General features: G+C 34.7%; 4 protein-coding genes across 6 annotated transcripts; 2 read left to right on the forward strand and 2 right to left on the reverse strand.

Annotated features, from left to right (window-relative positions):
- Window positions 1–2,760: 2,760 nt before the first annotated feature.
- On the reverse strand, window positions 2,761–5,925 carry LOC111011089 (Phosphoglycerate mutase family protein). Its single transcript, XM_022284712.2, has 6 exons — window positions 5,768–5,925; window positions 5,200–5,280; window positions 4,249–4,377; window positions 4,097–4,159; window positions 3,281–3,408; window positions 2,761–3,082 (listed from the first exon to the last, which is right to left on the reverse strand). Exons 1-6 carry the CDS (start codon window positions 5,858–5,860, stop codon window positions 2,890–2,892), a joined length of 687 nt encoding a protein of 228 aa, XP_022140404.1. The 5' UTR covers window positions 5,861–5,925; the 3' UTR covers window positions 2,761–2,889.
- Window positions 5,926–6,090: 165 nt separating this feature from the next.
- Window positions 6,091–8,624, forward strand: LOC111011088 (SEC1 family transport protein SLY1). The gene is made up of 2 exons (XM_022284711.2): window positions 6,091–6,250; window positions 6,385–8,624. The coding sequence occupies exons 1-2, from the start codon at window positions 6,220–6,222 to the stop codon at window positions 8,226–8,228; spliced, it is 1,875 nt and encodes a 624-aa protein (XP_022140403.1). The 5' UTR covers window positions 6,091–6,219; the 3' UTR covers window positions 8,229–8,624.
- A 1,215-nt stretch (window positions 8,625–9,839) lies between these two features.
- LOC111011213 (isocitrate dehydrogenase [NAD] regulatory subunit 1, mitochondrial) lies at window positions 9,840–14,475 on the forward strand. Its single transcript, XM_022284908.2, has 4 exons — window positions 9,840–10,516; window positions 10,988–11,227; window positions 12,664–12,742; window positions 13,472–14,475. The coding sequence occupies exons 1-4, from the start codon at window positions 9,986–9,988 to the stop codon at window positions 13,744–13,746; spliced, it is 1,125 nt and encodes a 374-aa protein (XP_022140600.1). The 5' UTR covers window positions 9,840–9,985; the 3' UTR covers window positions 13,747–14,475.
- LOC111011328 (uncharacterized) lies at window positions 14,307–17,704 on the reverse strand. 3 transcript variants are annotated; one of them, XM_022285047.2, is made up of 10 exons: window positions 17,522–17,704; window positions 17,378–17,436; window positions 17,264–17,304; window positions 17,084–17,115; window positions 16,894–16,922; window positions 16,570–16,606; window positions 16,425–16,481; window positions 15,660–15,736; window positions 15,208–15,281; window positions 14,307–14,631 (listed from the first exon to the last, which is right to left on the reverse strand). In XM_022285047.2, exons 1-10 carry the CDS (start codon window positions 17,603–17,605, stop codon window positions 14,612–14,614), a joined length of 510 nt encoding a protein of 169 aa, XP_022140739.1. In that variant the 5' UTR covers window positions 17,606–17,704; the 3' UTR covers window positions 14,307–14,611. The 3 variants fall into 3 exon arrangements, with proteins under 3 accessions (XP_022140739.1, XP_022140738.1, XP_087977283.1); XM_022285046.2 differs by having other exon boundaries at window positions 15,192–15,281; XM_088121157.1 differs by lacking the exon at window positions 16,425–16,481 and having other exon boundaries at window positions 15,192–15,281.
- Window positions 17,705–17,776: the final 72 nt, after the last annotated feature.

A 17,776-nucleotide genomic window follows, 5' to 3' on the forward strand; every position in this document is an offset into this window, starting at 1 on the left:
GATCATGAATTTGAACCTCTCCACTGCTAAAAAAAAGAAGGTAAATATTAATAAAATTCCTCTGACAACAATTATGTTATACCAGTAATTACTGTTTTAAATATCGATAAAGATGAACATCAATAGAAATATCCATAAGATATATGAATATTTTTTAAACAATATAAAAGTAAAAAATTTGTAACAAAAATTTAAATCGGAAAATAAATATTTCGTTATTTTTGAACTTTTTCTTGTTGGGTACTTTTGTCAAAATTTTTGCGATATTGTGAAAGGTCAATTATTAATGATATTATGAAATTAATTAATCTCGAAGTCGAATTCATAAATAATATTAAATAAAATACATATATTTATACAATATTAAGTGACCTTTTCAAAAAAAGAATAATAATAATAATAAATTAAGTAGAAGTGAGTAGTGACGACTAACGAGACAAGATATTGTTTGAGAGTACTCACGTGACTGCCACAGTATTTTTGTCGTTTCCAGCTAAGGCATTGTTTGGAACTTCGTACATTTATTTTATTATTATTTTTAACACGGATTAGACAAACCTATTTAATATTTAATACAGTTCAACGAATTAAGAGATTTATTTTCGAAAAAATGTCGAAATAATATTTTTGAATCCTCAGACATGTTGTACTCGAAAAAAATTCACATTTAAATGATTTTGATCTACATATTTTTACATTGGTTTATTTTTTATTTTTATACTTTTAAAACATTTTATTTTGATAATGTATTTTCAAATTTTGTTTATTCTAGTCGATATAGTTTTGAAACATCTATTTCAGTCTCTATACTTTTAAAAAGTAACTATTTTGATCTATTTATTTTTAATTTTATCTATTTTATCAATCATAATTTTAGTATTACACTTCACTCACTAAGTTTTTTTTTAAATATATAAATTTTTATTAAATTATTCCAAATAGAGACTAAATTGGTAACTTTTAAAAGTGCAAGGACCATAACATACGTTTTGAAGTATACTAATTAAAATGAATACAATTTTAAAGTACAAGACTAAAATGAATATTTTGAAATTGTAAAAGCCAAAATGAACTAAAAATAAAATTACATGACTAAAATAGTATTTAAACCAATAATTTTTTAAAACACGACTTGACTAGCCCATGGTGAACTTTACTCAATTTCATACTTAAATAATAATTTGCAAAGCCATGGATCAAATTCTCAATCCACATATTTGTGGAAGATTAAAGTCTATTTGGTAGGAAATCTGGATTCTGTTTCTTATTTTCTGATTCACTGAATCCAGTGAATACATGTTTGAAAGACTTGTTTTCGAAAACTGTTTTTGAATTATGTGATCGTACAAATTTTGAAAACAACATTTTTATGTTTTTCATATTTTTAAATCCTAAATTTGAAACTTTAAAAGGTAGGATTACATCCAAAAAATAAAAATAAAAACTTTGATAAATATATTAGATCATATTATAAACTCTTTTCATTTTTGTTACACCAAAAAAATGTAAAATATAATATATACTATATTATAAAATATTGTAAAATAATAATTATACAATATTTATTATATATATTAATAAATAAATTCATATTATTTTAGATTTAACTGAATATTTAATGGTTATATCACTATTTTACAAATATACTATTGAAACGAGATTCAATTTCCAAATCGACAACCAAACACATATAACACTAAAAACAACTATATTCTCATTGAATCGATTTTCAGATTTTTGTTTGGAACAACTATATTCTCATTGAATCAGTTTTCAGATTTTTGTTTTCATATCAGTAACCAAATGCATTCTTAATCTCTCACCTTGTTATTATATATATTTCGGACATTTTTATTATTTTTTTCTAGAAGAATATGGTATTATAATTTGAAGAAACTATTCATCTCTCTATGCAATCTGGAGCAATCTTTAGATCTATAATAAGACAAATATGTTTTAGAGATGAGCAATAATAGTAATAGAATCTCTATTATTGGATATACAGTCAGCATCACGAGAGTGACTCTCATGCATTTGTTGTCTATATTTGTAATAAAAGATTGGTTTTTAAAGTAATATTTTACTTATATTTTTAAAATTACTTAAGTTAAATTTAGAGTTGGAGAAGGTACACTAACAAATAATAAATCATCTATGGGTGTGAATGAGAGGAAAATAACTTTTATTATTATTTAAATGTGTCATATGAATGCTAATCAAGGTTTTAAACATGAGTAGTACGTACTAAGATGATTTAATAAAAAATTGAGATGAACTATTCTCCATATTATTTTGCAGCTTCAATCTGATCCTCAATAAAACTTTCAATTACGAATTTAATAATTCTGTTAATGAAACATATATAGTGAGAAAATGACATTCTTTTTAATATCAAAATACAACACCTCGTAGGTTTATATTGCCCAATTCGATGAACTCTGTCTTGGGCTTGCGCATTTAGAAAATTTTGGAAAAAATACACTCTGTGCTAATTGTTTGTTAAATGAATTTGCTGGATTAGTTGATTATATTAATTATATATATATATTTTTTATGATTAGACATATAAGGGGGTCATCTTTTCTCTTCCAGCCAAACTCGCTGGCGCCGGCGTCAACAGTATCTCCACCTCCCCTCGACGACTCCACTGCCGCAATCCGTTACCGCGTCGCCTCCCCTCGCCCAAGATGTTCGCGATCTGAAACGAACGCCCCTTCGTTTCACATCTACCACGAGGGACTAAGAGTGCACGTTTTCAACTTTAGAAAAGTTCAAATTTCAGGACGAAAAGGGTATTTTTCCCTAAAATTTTCATTCCAAAGGAGAAGAAAAAAATGCCAATTCTTGAACTCGTCTTCTTCAACAAGTCCGGGGAGAACTTGCCGGAATTCACAGGACTGCTCGAAGCTCTCCGGTGAGCAGCGCAAATTTCCGGTGCTGCGAGAGAACGGACTTGGTGATTACAGCTTGTAATTTTGATTCCAGTTCATCGGAACTCGATTCATCTTCTTGCTTCGCAGCTCCCACCACTGTCTGAAAGATTTGCAGGGGGTCCCCATGGCTCACGATCAAGATGGCACATCTGCAATACGTAAATTATTGGGTTTAAATCTCATTTTAGTCAAAAATAATGTAGAATGAGTATATATATTAATGTTCATATCAAAATGGGATTAAACATTTAAATTAGAACATATTTAATTTAATATATAGTACCCGTAAGTGTTTGGACAAATATTTCGAGGTAAAATGAGGATAAATATGATATTATGATTTATACCCTTGAAATTGAGACTCAATTTGAAGAATTGCTTTGGCAAGTCTTGAAGCAACATCTTCAACGCTTTCTCCACCTTCTTCAGGCCGCTTGAATGGATCCTCCTCATCAAGAGCCCAGATATCTGCATACTGTCACACGAACCAACACAAACAAACACAAATTCAACAAGCCCTAAGCTCAAATGGCATTAAAAAAGTTCTATTATCTTCACTCATTTTCGGCCAACATCAATGTTCGATCGTTAAAAAAACATTAGTAACCTTCTCTAAAGGTCGAATGTTCGTCCTCCCACCCCATTTGTATGCTATATTCTAAAGATAATGCTAAATATATGTTTAGGAGTTTTTTTTTTTTTTAATTTAGTTCCTATTCTTTAAAAGTTTTTCATTTAGTCTCTTGAATTTTAACATTTTTAATTATACTTCTCCATTCGTAAATTCGCTTATAATAATATTACATAATTGGCAGACATTCAAAAGAGAAAGTAGGCCGCCTAAACGAGAAATAATTTGAAATTTCTATCAATTATTTTAGAGATTTGGAGGAGTTAAAATTTTGCCTTCTCGAGTGACCTAATTCTTATTCTAATTTATGCCAACTTGCTAACTTGCTGAGTATCATCTCAGGTAAGCTTATAATTAACGAATTTTAAGATTAACTAATAAAAAGTACATAATTGATAAATGTGACAACGTAGTTACTAAATTGAAACTTTTTTTTAAATAATAGGTACCAATTTGGCTCAAGAGCAGTATGGCTTTTTCATGCAAGCAAAAACCACAATAAATAACTAGGAAATAGGAATTGTTATCTTACTTTATCATGGGACATAAGTTCAAATGAAGGGCCAAAGTAGCGTTCCCTGAGATCTTCCACCATCTGAAAATCAAAAGTTTTATCTGATGATCAGCTGGAAGAAGAAGATTATATTGAATCAGAAAAGTGTACGAAAGAAAACAGTTTTTTACCTTACACTGAGGGCCTTCAAATGGAATATTCAATGCAGATGCAGCAACTTTAGCTGTATGAATTGTTCTTGAGAATGGCGAGTAGCATATTCGAACATTTTCGAGCGATATCGAATTTTCCTTCAACTCCTGCATGTGCAATATGGCTTTTCCAATAAAACGAGTGAATCTAAGATGCATTGTCACTTTCATTATCGAGACCGACAAAGACCGTTCAAGATCGACTAAGATGCGAGAGTACATACATCTCAAAATTGATAGAAACAATGCAAGATAGATCAAGATCGTCCCGAAATTGGTCGAGATGATAGTTCATGGAGTATAAACAAGTCACATCATTAGAAAGTTAGATTATCTGAAGAGAACAAGGCCTTCATGACTTCTTCTAATGAAAGCTAAAAAGTAATACATTTCTTACTTTACTTCCCTTAATTCCTGATGAAAATGATTACATGATATTACCCTTTCTTGTCTAAGCCAAGAAGTCAGAATTCAGGGAAGCCCCCAATATTCACAACGGTTTCTTATTTTTTGCTATAAAACTTAGTGTCACTATACGTATTGACATCACAATTATCAAACTTGGGTGATTTTCAAAATAATAACAATCTCGTCTTATTTTGGAGAAAAAGAGAATCTACATGATGATTGGCTCACTAATTAGACTTGCGTAACTCAGAAATAAAAAGCCGAGTCATACTTAGAACTCAAGGACACAGAGATACAACCTATAGAACATATCCTATTCAAATAAGGTCGTAAAAACCGAGCCTATACTTGTTACATTCGTTTTGTCTATGATTACATAAACTTTTTGGATAACATATTAACTTTCACAAATCACAAACTTATGAACCAAATACAGGTACTTGATTTCATTTGCACAATCTGAGAACAAACTACACAATCTCTAAGCTTGAGAAATCATGGATTAAGGACCAAATAAAGTACCTTTAAGAACTGTTCTCCAGCCAACTGCGCCTGTCCAACACCCTCAGTTGCCAATTGATACTCTGGGAGGGTACCATTTTCCTACAGCGGAATCAAACTCTCAGTCAATAACCTGTTCTTCATTTTTCTTCTCAATCAACCGACACACTCACAGAAACCTCCAAAAACATGTCAGATCGCTAGCACAGACCCTTAAATTCAAGTTGAAAATTGAAAACCACCACGATTTGAAGCCTAAAATCAGCATTTCTGAACAACCCAATTCATCACACACATGAAGAGAGTAGAAAACAGAGTATTTTTGTTGGTAACGAAAACAAGACGAAAAGAGCAGTGCTGAGACAATGCTCAACCACACAAATGGCTGCCTGAAAACCCTCAAATATCTGCAACAGAAAAATGGCCAAAAGGATCTCCCCATTTGAAACGTATTCTTCAGAACAATCCAAAACTTCGATTCTGAGAAAATTCTCCACAGAAAATAAGAATCACACAAAAACCCAGGAAAAACGCCATTGAAAAAACAGATAAAACAGAGAGTAAAAAGGGAAAAAAAATGGTCACAGACTATAGAAGAAACAATGAGGCCCTTCTCATTGGGGATGCTCTTGCCATGCCTGAGAACCCAGTATCGATTGCGTAGAAACGACGCCGTTGGCATTCTTCAGACTCCCCCTCTGCTTCTCTTCTCTTCTGAGTGTACCGCTACTATTTTTAATGGCTTCTGTGTATTAGGATTTTATGGACAGTCGACCAGCCAATGAGAAGCCTCCACGTTTACACAGTCAACGGGCCAGGTCAATGTTCATGTCGTGGCGAAAGGTGATTTGTTATTAGGATAGAGTAAACAATAAGCGCCCGTAGAGAATTATATATTCAGATACCTCCTCCTTCCCCAACCCACCGTCCTATTTCGACAATTCGATTCGACAAATTGACGGAGCGAATCTTCCCAAATTCGAAGCTTTCGATTCCCTCTGCAAAACAAGGGGACTAAATTTCACGGGGCTTCGAGTCGCCATGGCTCTGAATCTTCGCCAGAAGCAAACAGGTACCTCTCTCTCTCTCTCTCTCTCTCTCTCTAGATCCCAGTTTTGACGAGGGATCGGAACAAAATTGGCGCTACATTAATGTTTTGAAGTGAGATTTGTTAGGGAGTTAGATCGAAACTTCTTGTGATTGCAGAATGTATAATCCGGATGTTGAATTTGAACCAGCCGGTGAACTCGACGTCGACCGCGAACGAAGAGGTTTACAAGATCTTGATCTTCGACAGATTTTGCCAGAATATACTGTCGCCTTTGATTCATGTTAAGGACCTCCGCAAACATGGTGTCACCCTTTATTTTCTCATCGACAAGGATCGAAAGCCCGTTCACGATGTGCCTGCGGTCTATTTCGTCCAACCGAGTAAGATCAACATCGATAGGATTGTTGCTGATGCTTCCCGTTTCCTCTACGATAGCTTTTACCTAAACTTCTCTTCTTCTATTCCTCGTCCTCTTCTTGAGGATCTAGCATCTGGGACGCTGAATTCGGAATCGGTTCAGCGGATCGCGAAGGTGCACGATCAGTATTTGGAGTTCGTTACATTGGAAGATAATTTGTTTTCGTTGGCACAGAAGAGTATACATGTACAATTGAACGATCCCTCGGCTGGAGATCGTGAAATTGAGGAGATTATAGAGAGAATCGTGAGTGGATTGTTCAGCGTTTTGGCTACGCTTGCTGTGGTGCCTGTTATTCGATGCCCACGAGGCGGGCCAGCGGAAATGGTTGCCTCGGCATTGGATCAGAGGTTGAGAGATCACTTGTTGTCGAAGAACAATTTGTTTACAGAGGGTGGGGGCTTTGCTAGCTCCTTCCAGCGTCCGATTCTGTGTCTTTTTGATCGAAATTTTGAGTTATCTGTAGGAATACAACATGATTTTAGGTACAGACCATTAGTTCATGATATTCTAGGATTGAAGCTGAATAGATTGAGTGTGCAAGGTGAAAAAGGTGGGATGAAGTCGTATGAATTAGATAGTTCAGACCCATTTTGGGTGGCTAATGGGTCTTTGGAGTTTCCAGAAGTTGCAGTGGAGATTGAAACTCAATTGAATAAGTATAAGAAGGATGTTGATGAGGTGAATAGAAGAACTGGTGGGACTGATGGAGCTGAATTTGATGGAACAGATTTGATTGGGAACACAAAACATTTAATGAATGCAGTGAACTCATTGCCAGAATTGACTGAAAGGAAGCAAATTATTGATAAACATACAAATATTGCTACTGTACTGTTGGGTGAAATCAAGGAGAGGTCTCTTGATTCTTATGCTAAGAAGGAGAACGACATGATGGCCAGAGGAGGTATCGATCGGAATGAACTCTTGAGTGTGCTTAAAGGGAAGGGTACTAAGACGGATAAGCTCCGGTTTGCTGTTATATATCTGATCTCTTCTGAAAGTATAAACCAATCTGAAGTGGAGGCTGTGGAAGCTGCTCTGAGGGAATCAGAGGTTGATACTAGTGCATTTCAATATGTTAAGAAGATTAAGTCATTGAATGTCTCATTCCCATCAGCAAATTCAGCTAGCAGAAGCAACATTGTGGATTGGGCTGAAAAACTCTACGGACAGTCAATTAGTGCAGTGACTGCTGGTGTTAAAAATCTCTTGTCTAGTGATAGGCAGCTTGCGCTGACCAGGACGGTAGAGGGGTTGATGGAAGGAAAACCGAACCCCGAAATTGATACTTTCCTTGTGTTCGATCCTCGTGCTCCAAAGTCAAGTTCTGGAATGAGTAGCAGCCATTTGAAAGGACCATTCAAGGAAGCAATTGTGTTCATGATTGGAGGGGGCAACTACGTCGAGTACGGTAGCTTGCAAGAGCTGGCAACGAATCAGCAGCCAGTGAAGCACATAATATATGGTAGCACCGAAATCCTCACCGGAGCGGAGTTTGTGGAGCAGCTTTCGCTGTTGGGGCAGAAGATGGGACTTGGCAATGTTGCTGCTGCTGCTCCTCCTCCTCCAGGTCGTTAACTGAACTCCCTTCTGTAGAATTTCTTTGTTCATTGCAGTGCCTTGGGTTGGCTGGTTCATTAAAGAAATTAGTGTATGACTGAAACAATTCTGGACAAGAACATTTTGGGTTAAGGAATCTGCCCATCTTGGTACGTCGTTTTCGAGGTGCGCTTCATGTTCTTGAAATCAGACTTTTGATTGGCCTCAACCTCCGATAATCAATCTGGGAAGAATCCCTCTTTGTAAGATGCTGTGAGTTTGTCCGTTTGAAGAAGTTTTTGTATTCTTTGGAAGTTTTTATGTATTTGGAAATTCAGTTGCCAAACATTCTTTTGTCAAGCTTGACACCTAAATTTCCTCGTTAACTGATATCTACATAGATAATAATATGCGTAGGCTTATATCATTTTTCAATTTCTTGCTGGCTCTGACTTCCTTCAAGTCTTTAACTAGATTTCATTCCATTATTTTATTTTTTAAAAAATATATTGGAGTGTAGATTTAAATCTTGGCCTTGCTTAAGTTGATTGTGGTTCATAACTTTTGAGGGCTTCATTCTTTTATACGAATAAATTTCTTTAAATTGTGGTAAGTTGGAAGATATAAAAATATTGAAATTTGTGTTTTTTAGTTGGGATTAGGGATTCAAACTCATAGTTAAAAACATGTGTCGATATCATTTAGTTAGCTCATATTGGTGATTGAAATTTGTGGTTGGAGGAGAAATTAAGAATGAATAAATTTCTTTAAATTGTGATCAAGAAAATAACATTTCATAAAGTGAGTTAATTTATTAATTTCTTAATCGCTATTATTAATCGGTATTAAAATATATTTCGTTTGTTAATTTTGGGTAAGAATTAAAAGATTTTTTTAAATCCTAAAAAGGAAATTTTTTACCAATTAAAAGATTATTAACTATATGATTATATTATTATTACATTAGTCTATTGCAATTCCAATTTTGCTTTTATTATTAACTATATGAACTTCTTTATTTATTTATTTATATATCAATTTTGCTTTTATATATATAGTATAGTAAAATTGCAATTAAGACACTTTGTTTGCTTCTTAGAGATGGATGGTTCAATTTCTTATCTACATATTTTTTTATACTTAAATAAAAAAATTAAAAAGGTCGAGAAAATGAATTTTCATCTTTACATATTATCAGGTTAAGAAAAAGAAAAAGACAAAATAAAAGTTCAAAGCTCCACATAATGTTTGATTAGTTAGAATTATGCTGATGGCCGCAGCAAAATATTCATTCATCAAACAAAAGAACAAGAAATGTCATGGCGCTTTTGTATTAAACAATTTAAGGAAACAAATTAATAACAAATACGAAAATGAATTTTTTTTATGTCAACCTCGTATCTCAACCTTAAATTATAGATTTAAATCTCCATTTCACCGATATTTAATAAAAATAACATTTTGTAATGTAATTATGTAAAGTTAAATTCAATATTTAATCAAATCAAAATTAGAATGTAAAAAGAAAAAAATAAACATTTGAAAAGATTTAACCTAAAATATGAATTTGGGAAGTCTCGTCAATCACCGTTACGTTACGCTCCCAAAATAGAATCCCCGAAAATCATTACCTATATATTTCCTGCCTTCGTCATTGACATTCCCAATTTCTCCTCCCTCCTTCCATGGCTGCTCTTCTGCAACCTCCATTGCTCTGCACCTTCTCCCCCAGCGCCTAGCCTCTCTCTTGTTCCATCTACAAATCTCCGTGTCCTCTGCTCCACTTTCACCTACTTATGGCCGCCCGTCGTGCCTTTCCGATCATTCGCCACCTCACCTCCCCCTGCCGGAGCCGTTCTCGCATCCTCCCTCTCCGGTTCGACACCCGATCCGTCACCTACATGCCGAGGCCCGGCGAGGGATCCCCGCGTCAGGTGACTCTAATTCCCGGAGACGGAATCGGTCCTCTGGTGACCAACGCGGTCGAGCAAGTGATGGAGGCAATGCACGCTCCCGTCTACTTCGAGCGCTACGAAGTCCATGGCGATATGAAGCAGGTTCCTCGAGAGGTGATGGAGTCTATTTTGAAGAATAAGGTGTGTTTGAAAGGCGGGCTGATTACTCCGATGGGCGGCGGTGTGAGTTCACTGAATGTGCAGCTCAGGAAGGAGCTCGACTTGTACGCCTCGCTTGTTAATTGCTTCAATTTCCCTGGATTTCCGACGCGTCATGAGAATGTCGACATCGTCGTCATTAGGGAGAATACGGAGGGCGAATACTCTGGCCTCGAGCATGAGGTCATCCCTGGCGTCGTCGAAAGCCTCAAGGTAATATATAATTTTGTATGTGTCTGGTCTGGTGATCTTCTGGTTTTTTTCGCTCTCCGTTTTGAGTTGATATAATTGATTGTTGATATAGTTTAGAATTTTATGTTTTATGGCTCTGTTTCTGATCCTCTGATTGAGAGAATTTTTCTCTGTTTCGTTCTTTAAGTGTTATGAACTTATGCACATCACCACTCTTGAAATGAACGAAACAAACAAAGCTATGAAACAACTGCCGCATTAACATTAATTTTTTAGTCGTTTAGTTTAGTCTTTTGTAGGTTATCTGTTATAAGATCAATTTCATATATCGGTATTCTAGTCAATGTAAATGAAATCCATTCCGAGCAGATTTCAAGCAAATATATAAACTCTTGTGCTCAATGGGGTCATACTCTTAATCTAGTCAAAACCTGCTTTTCTTAGTCCCCATTTCAACGCAGTAACCTGAAATATAGCCTGAATTACTGATAGGTGATTACAAAGTTTTCCTCAGAACGCATTGCCAAATATGCATTTGAGTATGCTTATCTGAACAACAGAAAAAAAGTGACGGCGGTGCACAAAGCCAACATTATGAAACTTGCAGATGGTCTGTTTTTGGAGTCTTGCAGGGAGGTGGCAGCGCAATATCCTAGTATCCAATACAATGAGATTATTGTTGACAACTGTTGTATGCAGCTTGTTTCAAAACCTGAGCAATTTGATGTAATGGTACGTAACTTCCTAAGCTGATAATTTTTCCATTCAGGGTTCTTTTTTGGTTCTCTTTTTGTTGTCTTTTTTCCCACCACATGCTAGAATGAAAACAATATCCATTTTCTGTGGCCCTCTCATTGTTATGAGCTTCATATAGACTGTATACTTCAGCTCTGTTTTCTTTCTTCATACTTTTGGAACTTGAATCAAGGGGCAATATGGTTCAAGCTTACAGTGCCTGCAGATTACTTTCTTGAACATGAATTTAAATGGCGTGTATAAACCAGTCCTCGATATGCCAGGCATGTCGATCTAAAGTGATTGGAGCCCTAGGACTCACCACGGTGGTTATAAAAGAACCTTGGTTTCAACCGAGAGGTTTTGAGTGAAAATCTCTACAGCCATCTTACCGGGGATATTAATTCTCTGGCACTTCTCTTGATTGATTTTATATGGTCATACAGCGTTTCTTAGTTTTGAAGGAAACTTGGAGTCAAAATCCCTAAGCAAATTATCGAGGATATTAGTTCTCTTGCTAGTCTCTTGATTGCTTTTTTATGGTTGCATGGTTCCAAGTAAACAAACTTCTATGTACTGAAAGATGAGAACGATGGAAAATTAAACAAACTTCCTGAAAAGAATTAGCAGTGGCATTGTTTGAACAGAGAAACGCAAAAATGTTGGTGGCTCAGTTGTGCAGATTAATTTGGCTCCCTTTTTGTAGCCGTATCATATTACTTTGAAATGAAAGACGAATAATGGGGGCACATATAGCCACGCATACTTGAAGGATAGGTGTATCAATTATGTTCCTCTAGGTTTTGCTTAATGCTTCTTGTTGATTTATTTGCTTATTTCTTAAGAAGCAAATACACAAATACACAATACGGATACGATGACACGTTGTTTTCTAAAAATCTAGGACACAAAAACGTCGAAGACACATTTATTAAAATATACCATTTTTTTAAATATATATCATTTTTATACAAGTAGTAAATCAAAGTCAATAAGTTTATGCATTTTCATAGTTTCAAAAATGAGTTTCATGTATTTTGCTCTTAAAATTTATTATTTTGTCCTATGTTAACTATTTATATCTATTTCTTATACTTAACAAGTGTTTGATACATGCCTGTAACAAGCGTTGAAATCATATTCACTTTGTACAACTAATGTGTGACACACATCTATTGAGCTAACTAATGTCCGATACGTGTCTAATAAGTGTCTTATACAGACACGTTTCCCAAATTGAAGTGTCTATGCTTCTTAACTTCTTTCTTTACCTCTATGTTTTTTCTTGATTTCCCAGAATAAGTTCACTCTCCTTTCTTAAATATTCATCTTTTTCGTTTTTCCTTGATGCTTAAATTTTGCTTGTTATTTTTTAACCCAATGCCTTTTTATGCTTAAATGTTGCTAACAAGGCCTTTTTATTCTTTGGGCAGGTGACTCCTAACCTTTATGGCAATCTAGTGGCCAACACTGCAGCTGGAATTGCTGGGGGTACTGGTCTCATGCCAGGAGGTAATATTATAATCCACTATGGCCTTTTAAAGTCCGTGCATTTGTGATGATAAATGCATTATGTGGTAATCGGTGCTGTTACCATTTTACTTAAATTTCTACACTAACTAACATGTAAAATGTCTAAGTTCTCAATTTTACTGAGAGATAATGAAAATGTCAATAAAATAATGGAATGTTCACAGATATTCTAGACAATTTCTGAAAATAAAAAAATTCCTAAAAACTATTTGAATTAATTAATGAACATTTTATATTTTTAAAATAACTTAAAATTCCTTAGTTATATTTTAGGCTAAATATATACTTAAGTCCCTTGTTTTTGGGTATTTTTTTCAATTTAGTCCCCGAATTTTTTGGAGTTTCAGTTTCATTATTTATGTATTGATTTTTACATTTAAGTCCTCGTTGTCACAAACGGTTAAAATTAACTTATAAATTGATGATATATCGTCAAAATACATTTTATTAACTGAGTTGAAATTACTCAGGTCATGTTTGATCCTAACCCTTTTGTTTTTCGTTGTATGTTTTTTAAAATTAAGCCTTAAATTGCTTCCTATTCTAGAATTTGACTTGCTTAAATGTTGCCATACTAACCATTAACAAGCTCATAAAAATTTCCATTTGGAAACTCATATTTCAATCCACTTTGATATCAATATTGAAGTTTTGGATATATATTCCTTGGTAGATGTTTTGAAATTGTGATTATAATGTGCACTGCAGGGAATGTGGGGTCAGATCATGCGATATTTGAGCAAGGAGCTTCAGCAGGGAACGTGGGGAATGAGAAAATAGTGGAGCAGAAGAAGGCAAACCCGGTGGCTTTGCTGCTGTCATCGGCCATGATGCTGAGGCACCTTCAGTTCCCTTCCTTCGCTGACAGACTCGAGAATGCTGTCAAAGCTGTCATCTTGGAGGCCAAGTGCAGGACCAAGGATCTTGGTGGAGACTGCACCACCCAAGATGTTGTCGATGCTGTCATTTCCCTTTTGGACTGACTGCACAACTCCCAGGTTTTGTTTTTATTTATTCTTTTTTGTTTTTAATTTTATTCATAATTCTTTGTCAAATAATCTGCAACTTCAAGTTCTAGGGTCAGATTCGGTTTAATAAACATTTATTTCCAACTTTTGTTATAATTGTCCTATAAATTGTGGACAAGGAGATGTTTTGAAAAGTGTTGGTTGAAGGCGTCAAATTCCTTTTTGAGATTGGATTTTGAGAAATAGAAAGCGAAAACAATGAATCTAAAAGTTGAAACCATCAGAAAACATGTCCTTTTGGAACTAATTTGGGACTGATTTTCAAAGCTTATTTGTTTTTCAATATTGTTTCTAAAATGGCATATTTTCACGTATCACTTGCATTTAACCTTTGCAAGTAAATCTAATCACAAATCTTGAAAATAAATTTAGAAACAATATTGAAAAAAATGGCATATTTTCAGAGGGAGAGAGAGGCGCCCTGTGAACAGCATGTTCATAGGTAACCAGAGGAGCCATTTCAATAATAAGTGGAAAATGAACGATGATTGGAAATGGGCAAATTGATGAGTAAATTTTCTATATCAAGGCAGTAGAAGATTTTACTTTCAAACCATGTCGTTAGTTACTGGCAAAATACGAACTTAATGGAAGGAGGAGTACAACTACACAGACAAATATAGACTATAGAAAGAAATGAAATACTAGTGTTTTCGAATGACACGAGTCCTTCCCAGGATAAAACAGATAGAAAAGCATAAAAAATAGGTATTAATTATGCAACGGAAAAATCAGCTTCCAGATCATACATCATCCTAGATCCTGCGGAAGAAGTTTCTGCAACATGAAGTAGCCCCTTTGTCCAAATATTTACACAATTTCATATTCTACAATTGGCAGCTGTGCAAGGAAAAGGGAAGTGAAAAATCAGTAGTTACGAGTCAGATGCTTAGAATTAGACAGCAAGAAAGTGAAAAACAGGAGCAAACATTGAACAGTGAATATTTGGAGTTCCAAGTTGGAAGTGCTCTCAGGCTACAATGATGTGGCTGGCTATTTGGGCAAGTTCGTGAAAAATGATTGAATGAAGCCACTAGAATGTGAGGACAATGGTTGGATGTAGATTTGAAATCTGATTCAAAATACGATTTGTAATTTCTCATACATTTATTGGTGTAAATCAACCAGCTCATTTATTGGTGTAAATCAACCAGCTAACTTTGGCGGCCTCCTCTAATAATTCCCGACAGAAATGAGGCTTCACACATTTATTAGTATCGGTCAATGACGACACGACATGGCAATTTATTTTATTTTGCCTTGTGTCCTTGTACGTCTAATTTAATCGTAAACAAACAGCACATAATCATTCTGGAAAATCAATAATAGCAACCACCAATCTACGAGAAAAGTGAATTCATAAACATGCTGGAAAAAGAAGATAGTAAATGGCGTCATACCAATTCAGGTACTTACTGCAATAGACAAATTGGTTGAGATCTAGAGTCACCCTGCCTTGTTTAGCTGTATCAAAGGAATTAAACAGATTCCTGCAACCAACCAGAGAATTAAATAATTAAACTTCAAAGAAGTTAGAAAAAACAATGTTAGACTTCTACCTAATAGGGAAGTACTATAAAGATTCAAGACACGGGTCAAATGCAAATCAGCTCACATACTAAATTTTAAAATTTAATGGCGATCTTGTTGAGTCGAATAAAAGAGGCTAAGCATAATCTTGCTTTGCAAGGATTGGCACAGACGATGAACATTAGATTAATTGAAGAAAGAAATGTATCGAACCTTCCAGTAAATTGGAAAAACGGTTCCTCCCAACCAAATTAACAGAGTCGTTTTTCATTAGAAGATAAATGGGGACAACTTTATCCCTTTTGAAAAAGCACAAATTTGTTTCTAATGGAACCTACCCAGCTGATTGAACAAATATACAAAGTGATATGAAATCATCTAGCCGAAATCTCCCATTCTTCTTCTGATCAAAGCTCTGCAAATATATGTAGAAAAACAATAGCAGTTAAGAGAGATGAGATACTCATTCATTCTACTAACAATCAATATACCCTGCATTACTGAATGTCTGAAAAGATGCGTCCAATTCTCGAATCAGCAGATAAAACCAAACACATTCATTCACAGAGCACTATGGTGATGGAAGATAAAGAAAAGCAATGTTTCTTTTCTTTTTACAAGAGAAATAAACATTTCTTTCACCTAACAGCATGATAGGGGTCAGAACCAAAAAGACAAACTGGAGATGGAAAAAAGGATCCCTAATGGAAGATTACAAAAGAAGAATGGTTTACTGAATGCAACTTTCTTCTCCATTTTTGTGTGTGTGGTGGGGGGCAGTCTTCAAGTGCAAATAATCTTATAATTCAATACCCGTGTGCAATTTTCACTAAATTTATATATTTGAAATCATCCATATTTGATGACTCTGCCACATAACTTTAGCAAGCAGCCTAGGACAAATCTAAATCCAAAAGGTGGAACAATTAATTTTAGCATCTTTATAGCATAAAAAGGTTCTGGCAATCAGGTTGGTTAGCTTCAGCACTCAACCAAACTAACATGTTAAACAAGATTTGACCCATAAAATTTGACAATGATAGAGATGAACTAAGAATACTAAATTTTCTTTATGTCATTGATGAAATGAAAATATGTTTTACCTCGCAGACAGTATAAAAAGCAGGAGAATCTAACGTGTAGCCAATTTTAACCAATGCCTGGAAAATATATTCAGCGGTTAATACTATTCTCTCCAAACTGATCCGAATAGATATATTAAAAATAAAACTTAAACCAAGTACATACCTCATATACATCATTTGGGACTAGAAAACCACGACCTCTGTGACACAAACAAAGAGAAGATGTTTTTAGAACCATAAAGATATACACCAAATGCTCCAAGTTTAATTCAGCTGCAACTAGTCGTTCTGGCTAATTTAGTAAGAATTCTATATGGTATAAAATATTCAGCCAACAACAGATATGGGATGTAACTGGCAATATATGGAGCAGCCTCTGTCGTATGACTAATGGTTCCAAATTATTTATAAATTCCAAGCAATTCACAACTATAATTTCTAATAAAACATATAACATCAAAGTTATTGAAGGAAAATTCTGAATCACCTTTCCAAGTCAGAGAAGGCTTGCTGAAGCTGAAAAAGAAATTAAAAAGCAATCAGAAGATAGAAGGACGAGTAGATACTGCAATTCAATTTGAGTTCTTGTATTCATCCAAATATTAAATTAAAATTCAATAGTAGATAGAATCAGTACTTGAACAGTGTCTTGGAGAAAGGTTAGCTGAAATACAGACCTTAAGGAGAAACTTGTTGAGAGCTACAAACTCTGAGAAAAATGCATTACAATCACAACATCAGCGAGATTACCAAATTTTTGGTGACAAAGCATGGATAGAAACTCGTGAAAATCGATACCGCTTCTAAAACTCAAAATAAAAAAACAAAAGCCGCATGTCTAAATACTTTTTACTAACCTTCGAAGCTCATTGTCCCATTTCTATCGAAATCATACATTCTAACAAAACAAAATTTCAAATATCAGCAGAAAATTCTTTACAGAGACCATAGGAAGAGGAAAGGATGAAAACCTAATCATTTGCTGCACAATTGAGAGGGGGAAATTGAGGTTCCCAACCGCCAGAGCTTTCTGATCATGGAGAAATCCGGAAAATTGTCAACGAATGAGATTATGAGACGAAGAGGATAAAGCTTTGGAGAAAAAGAAGATTAACCTGGAGCTGAGGAGCTGTGACGCTTCCAGATTTCTCCGAATCAACTCGATCGAACCACTCCTTCAGAATTCCCGTATTCTCCATTTCAGTAAAACTGTATGATTTTCATTTGCAGTTTGAGGGGTTTTCTTCTTCACGGGAGGGATTCATTTTTTCCCCTCGAAAAATGGAAGAAGAATGGGAAAGTACATTTTATTTATACTTCTCTAGAAAAAAATAATAGTAATATTTTTTTAGTACTTAATAATAATAATA

The sequence above is a fragment of the Momordica charantia genome (assembly GCF_013281855.1).
Source record: "Momordica charantia cultivar OHB3-1 chromosome 2 unlocalized genomic scaffold, Mcharantia_2.0 BLBB01000002.1, whole genome shotgun sequence".
Taxonomy (NCBI): Eukaryota; Viridiplantae; Streptophyta; class Magnoliopsida; order Cucurbitales; family Cucurbitaceae; genus Momordica; species Momordica charantia.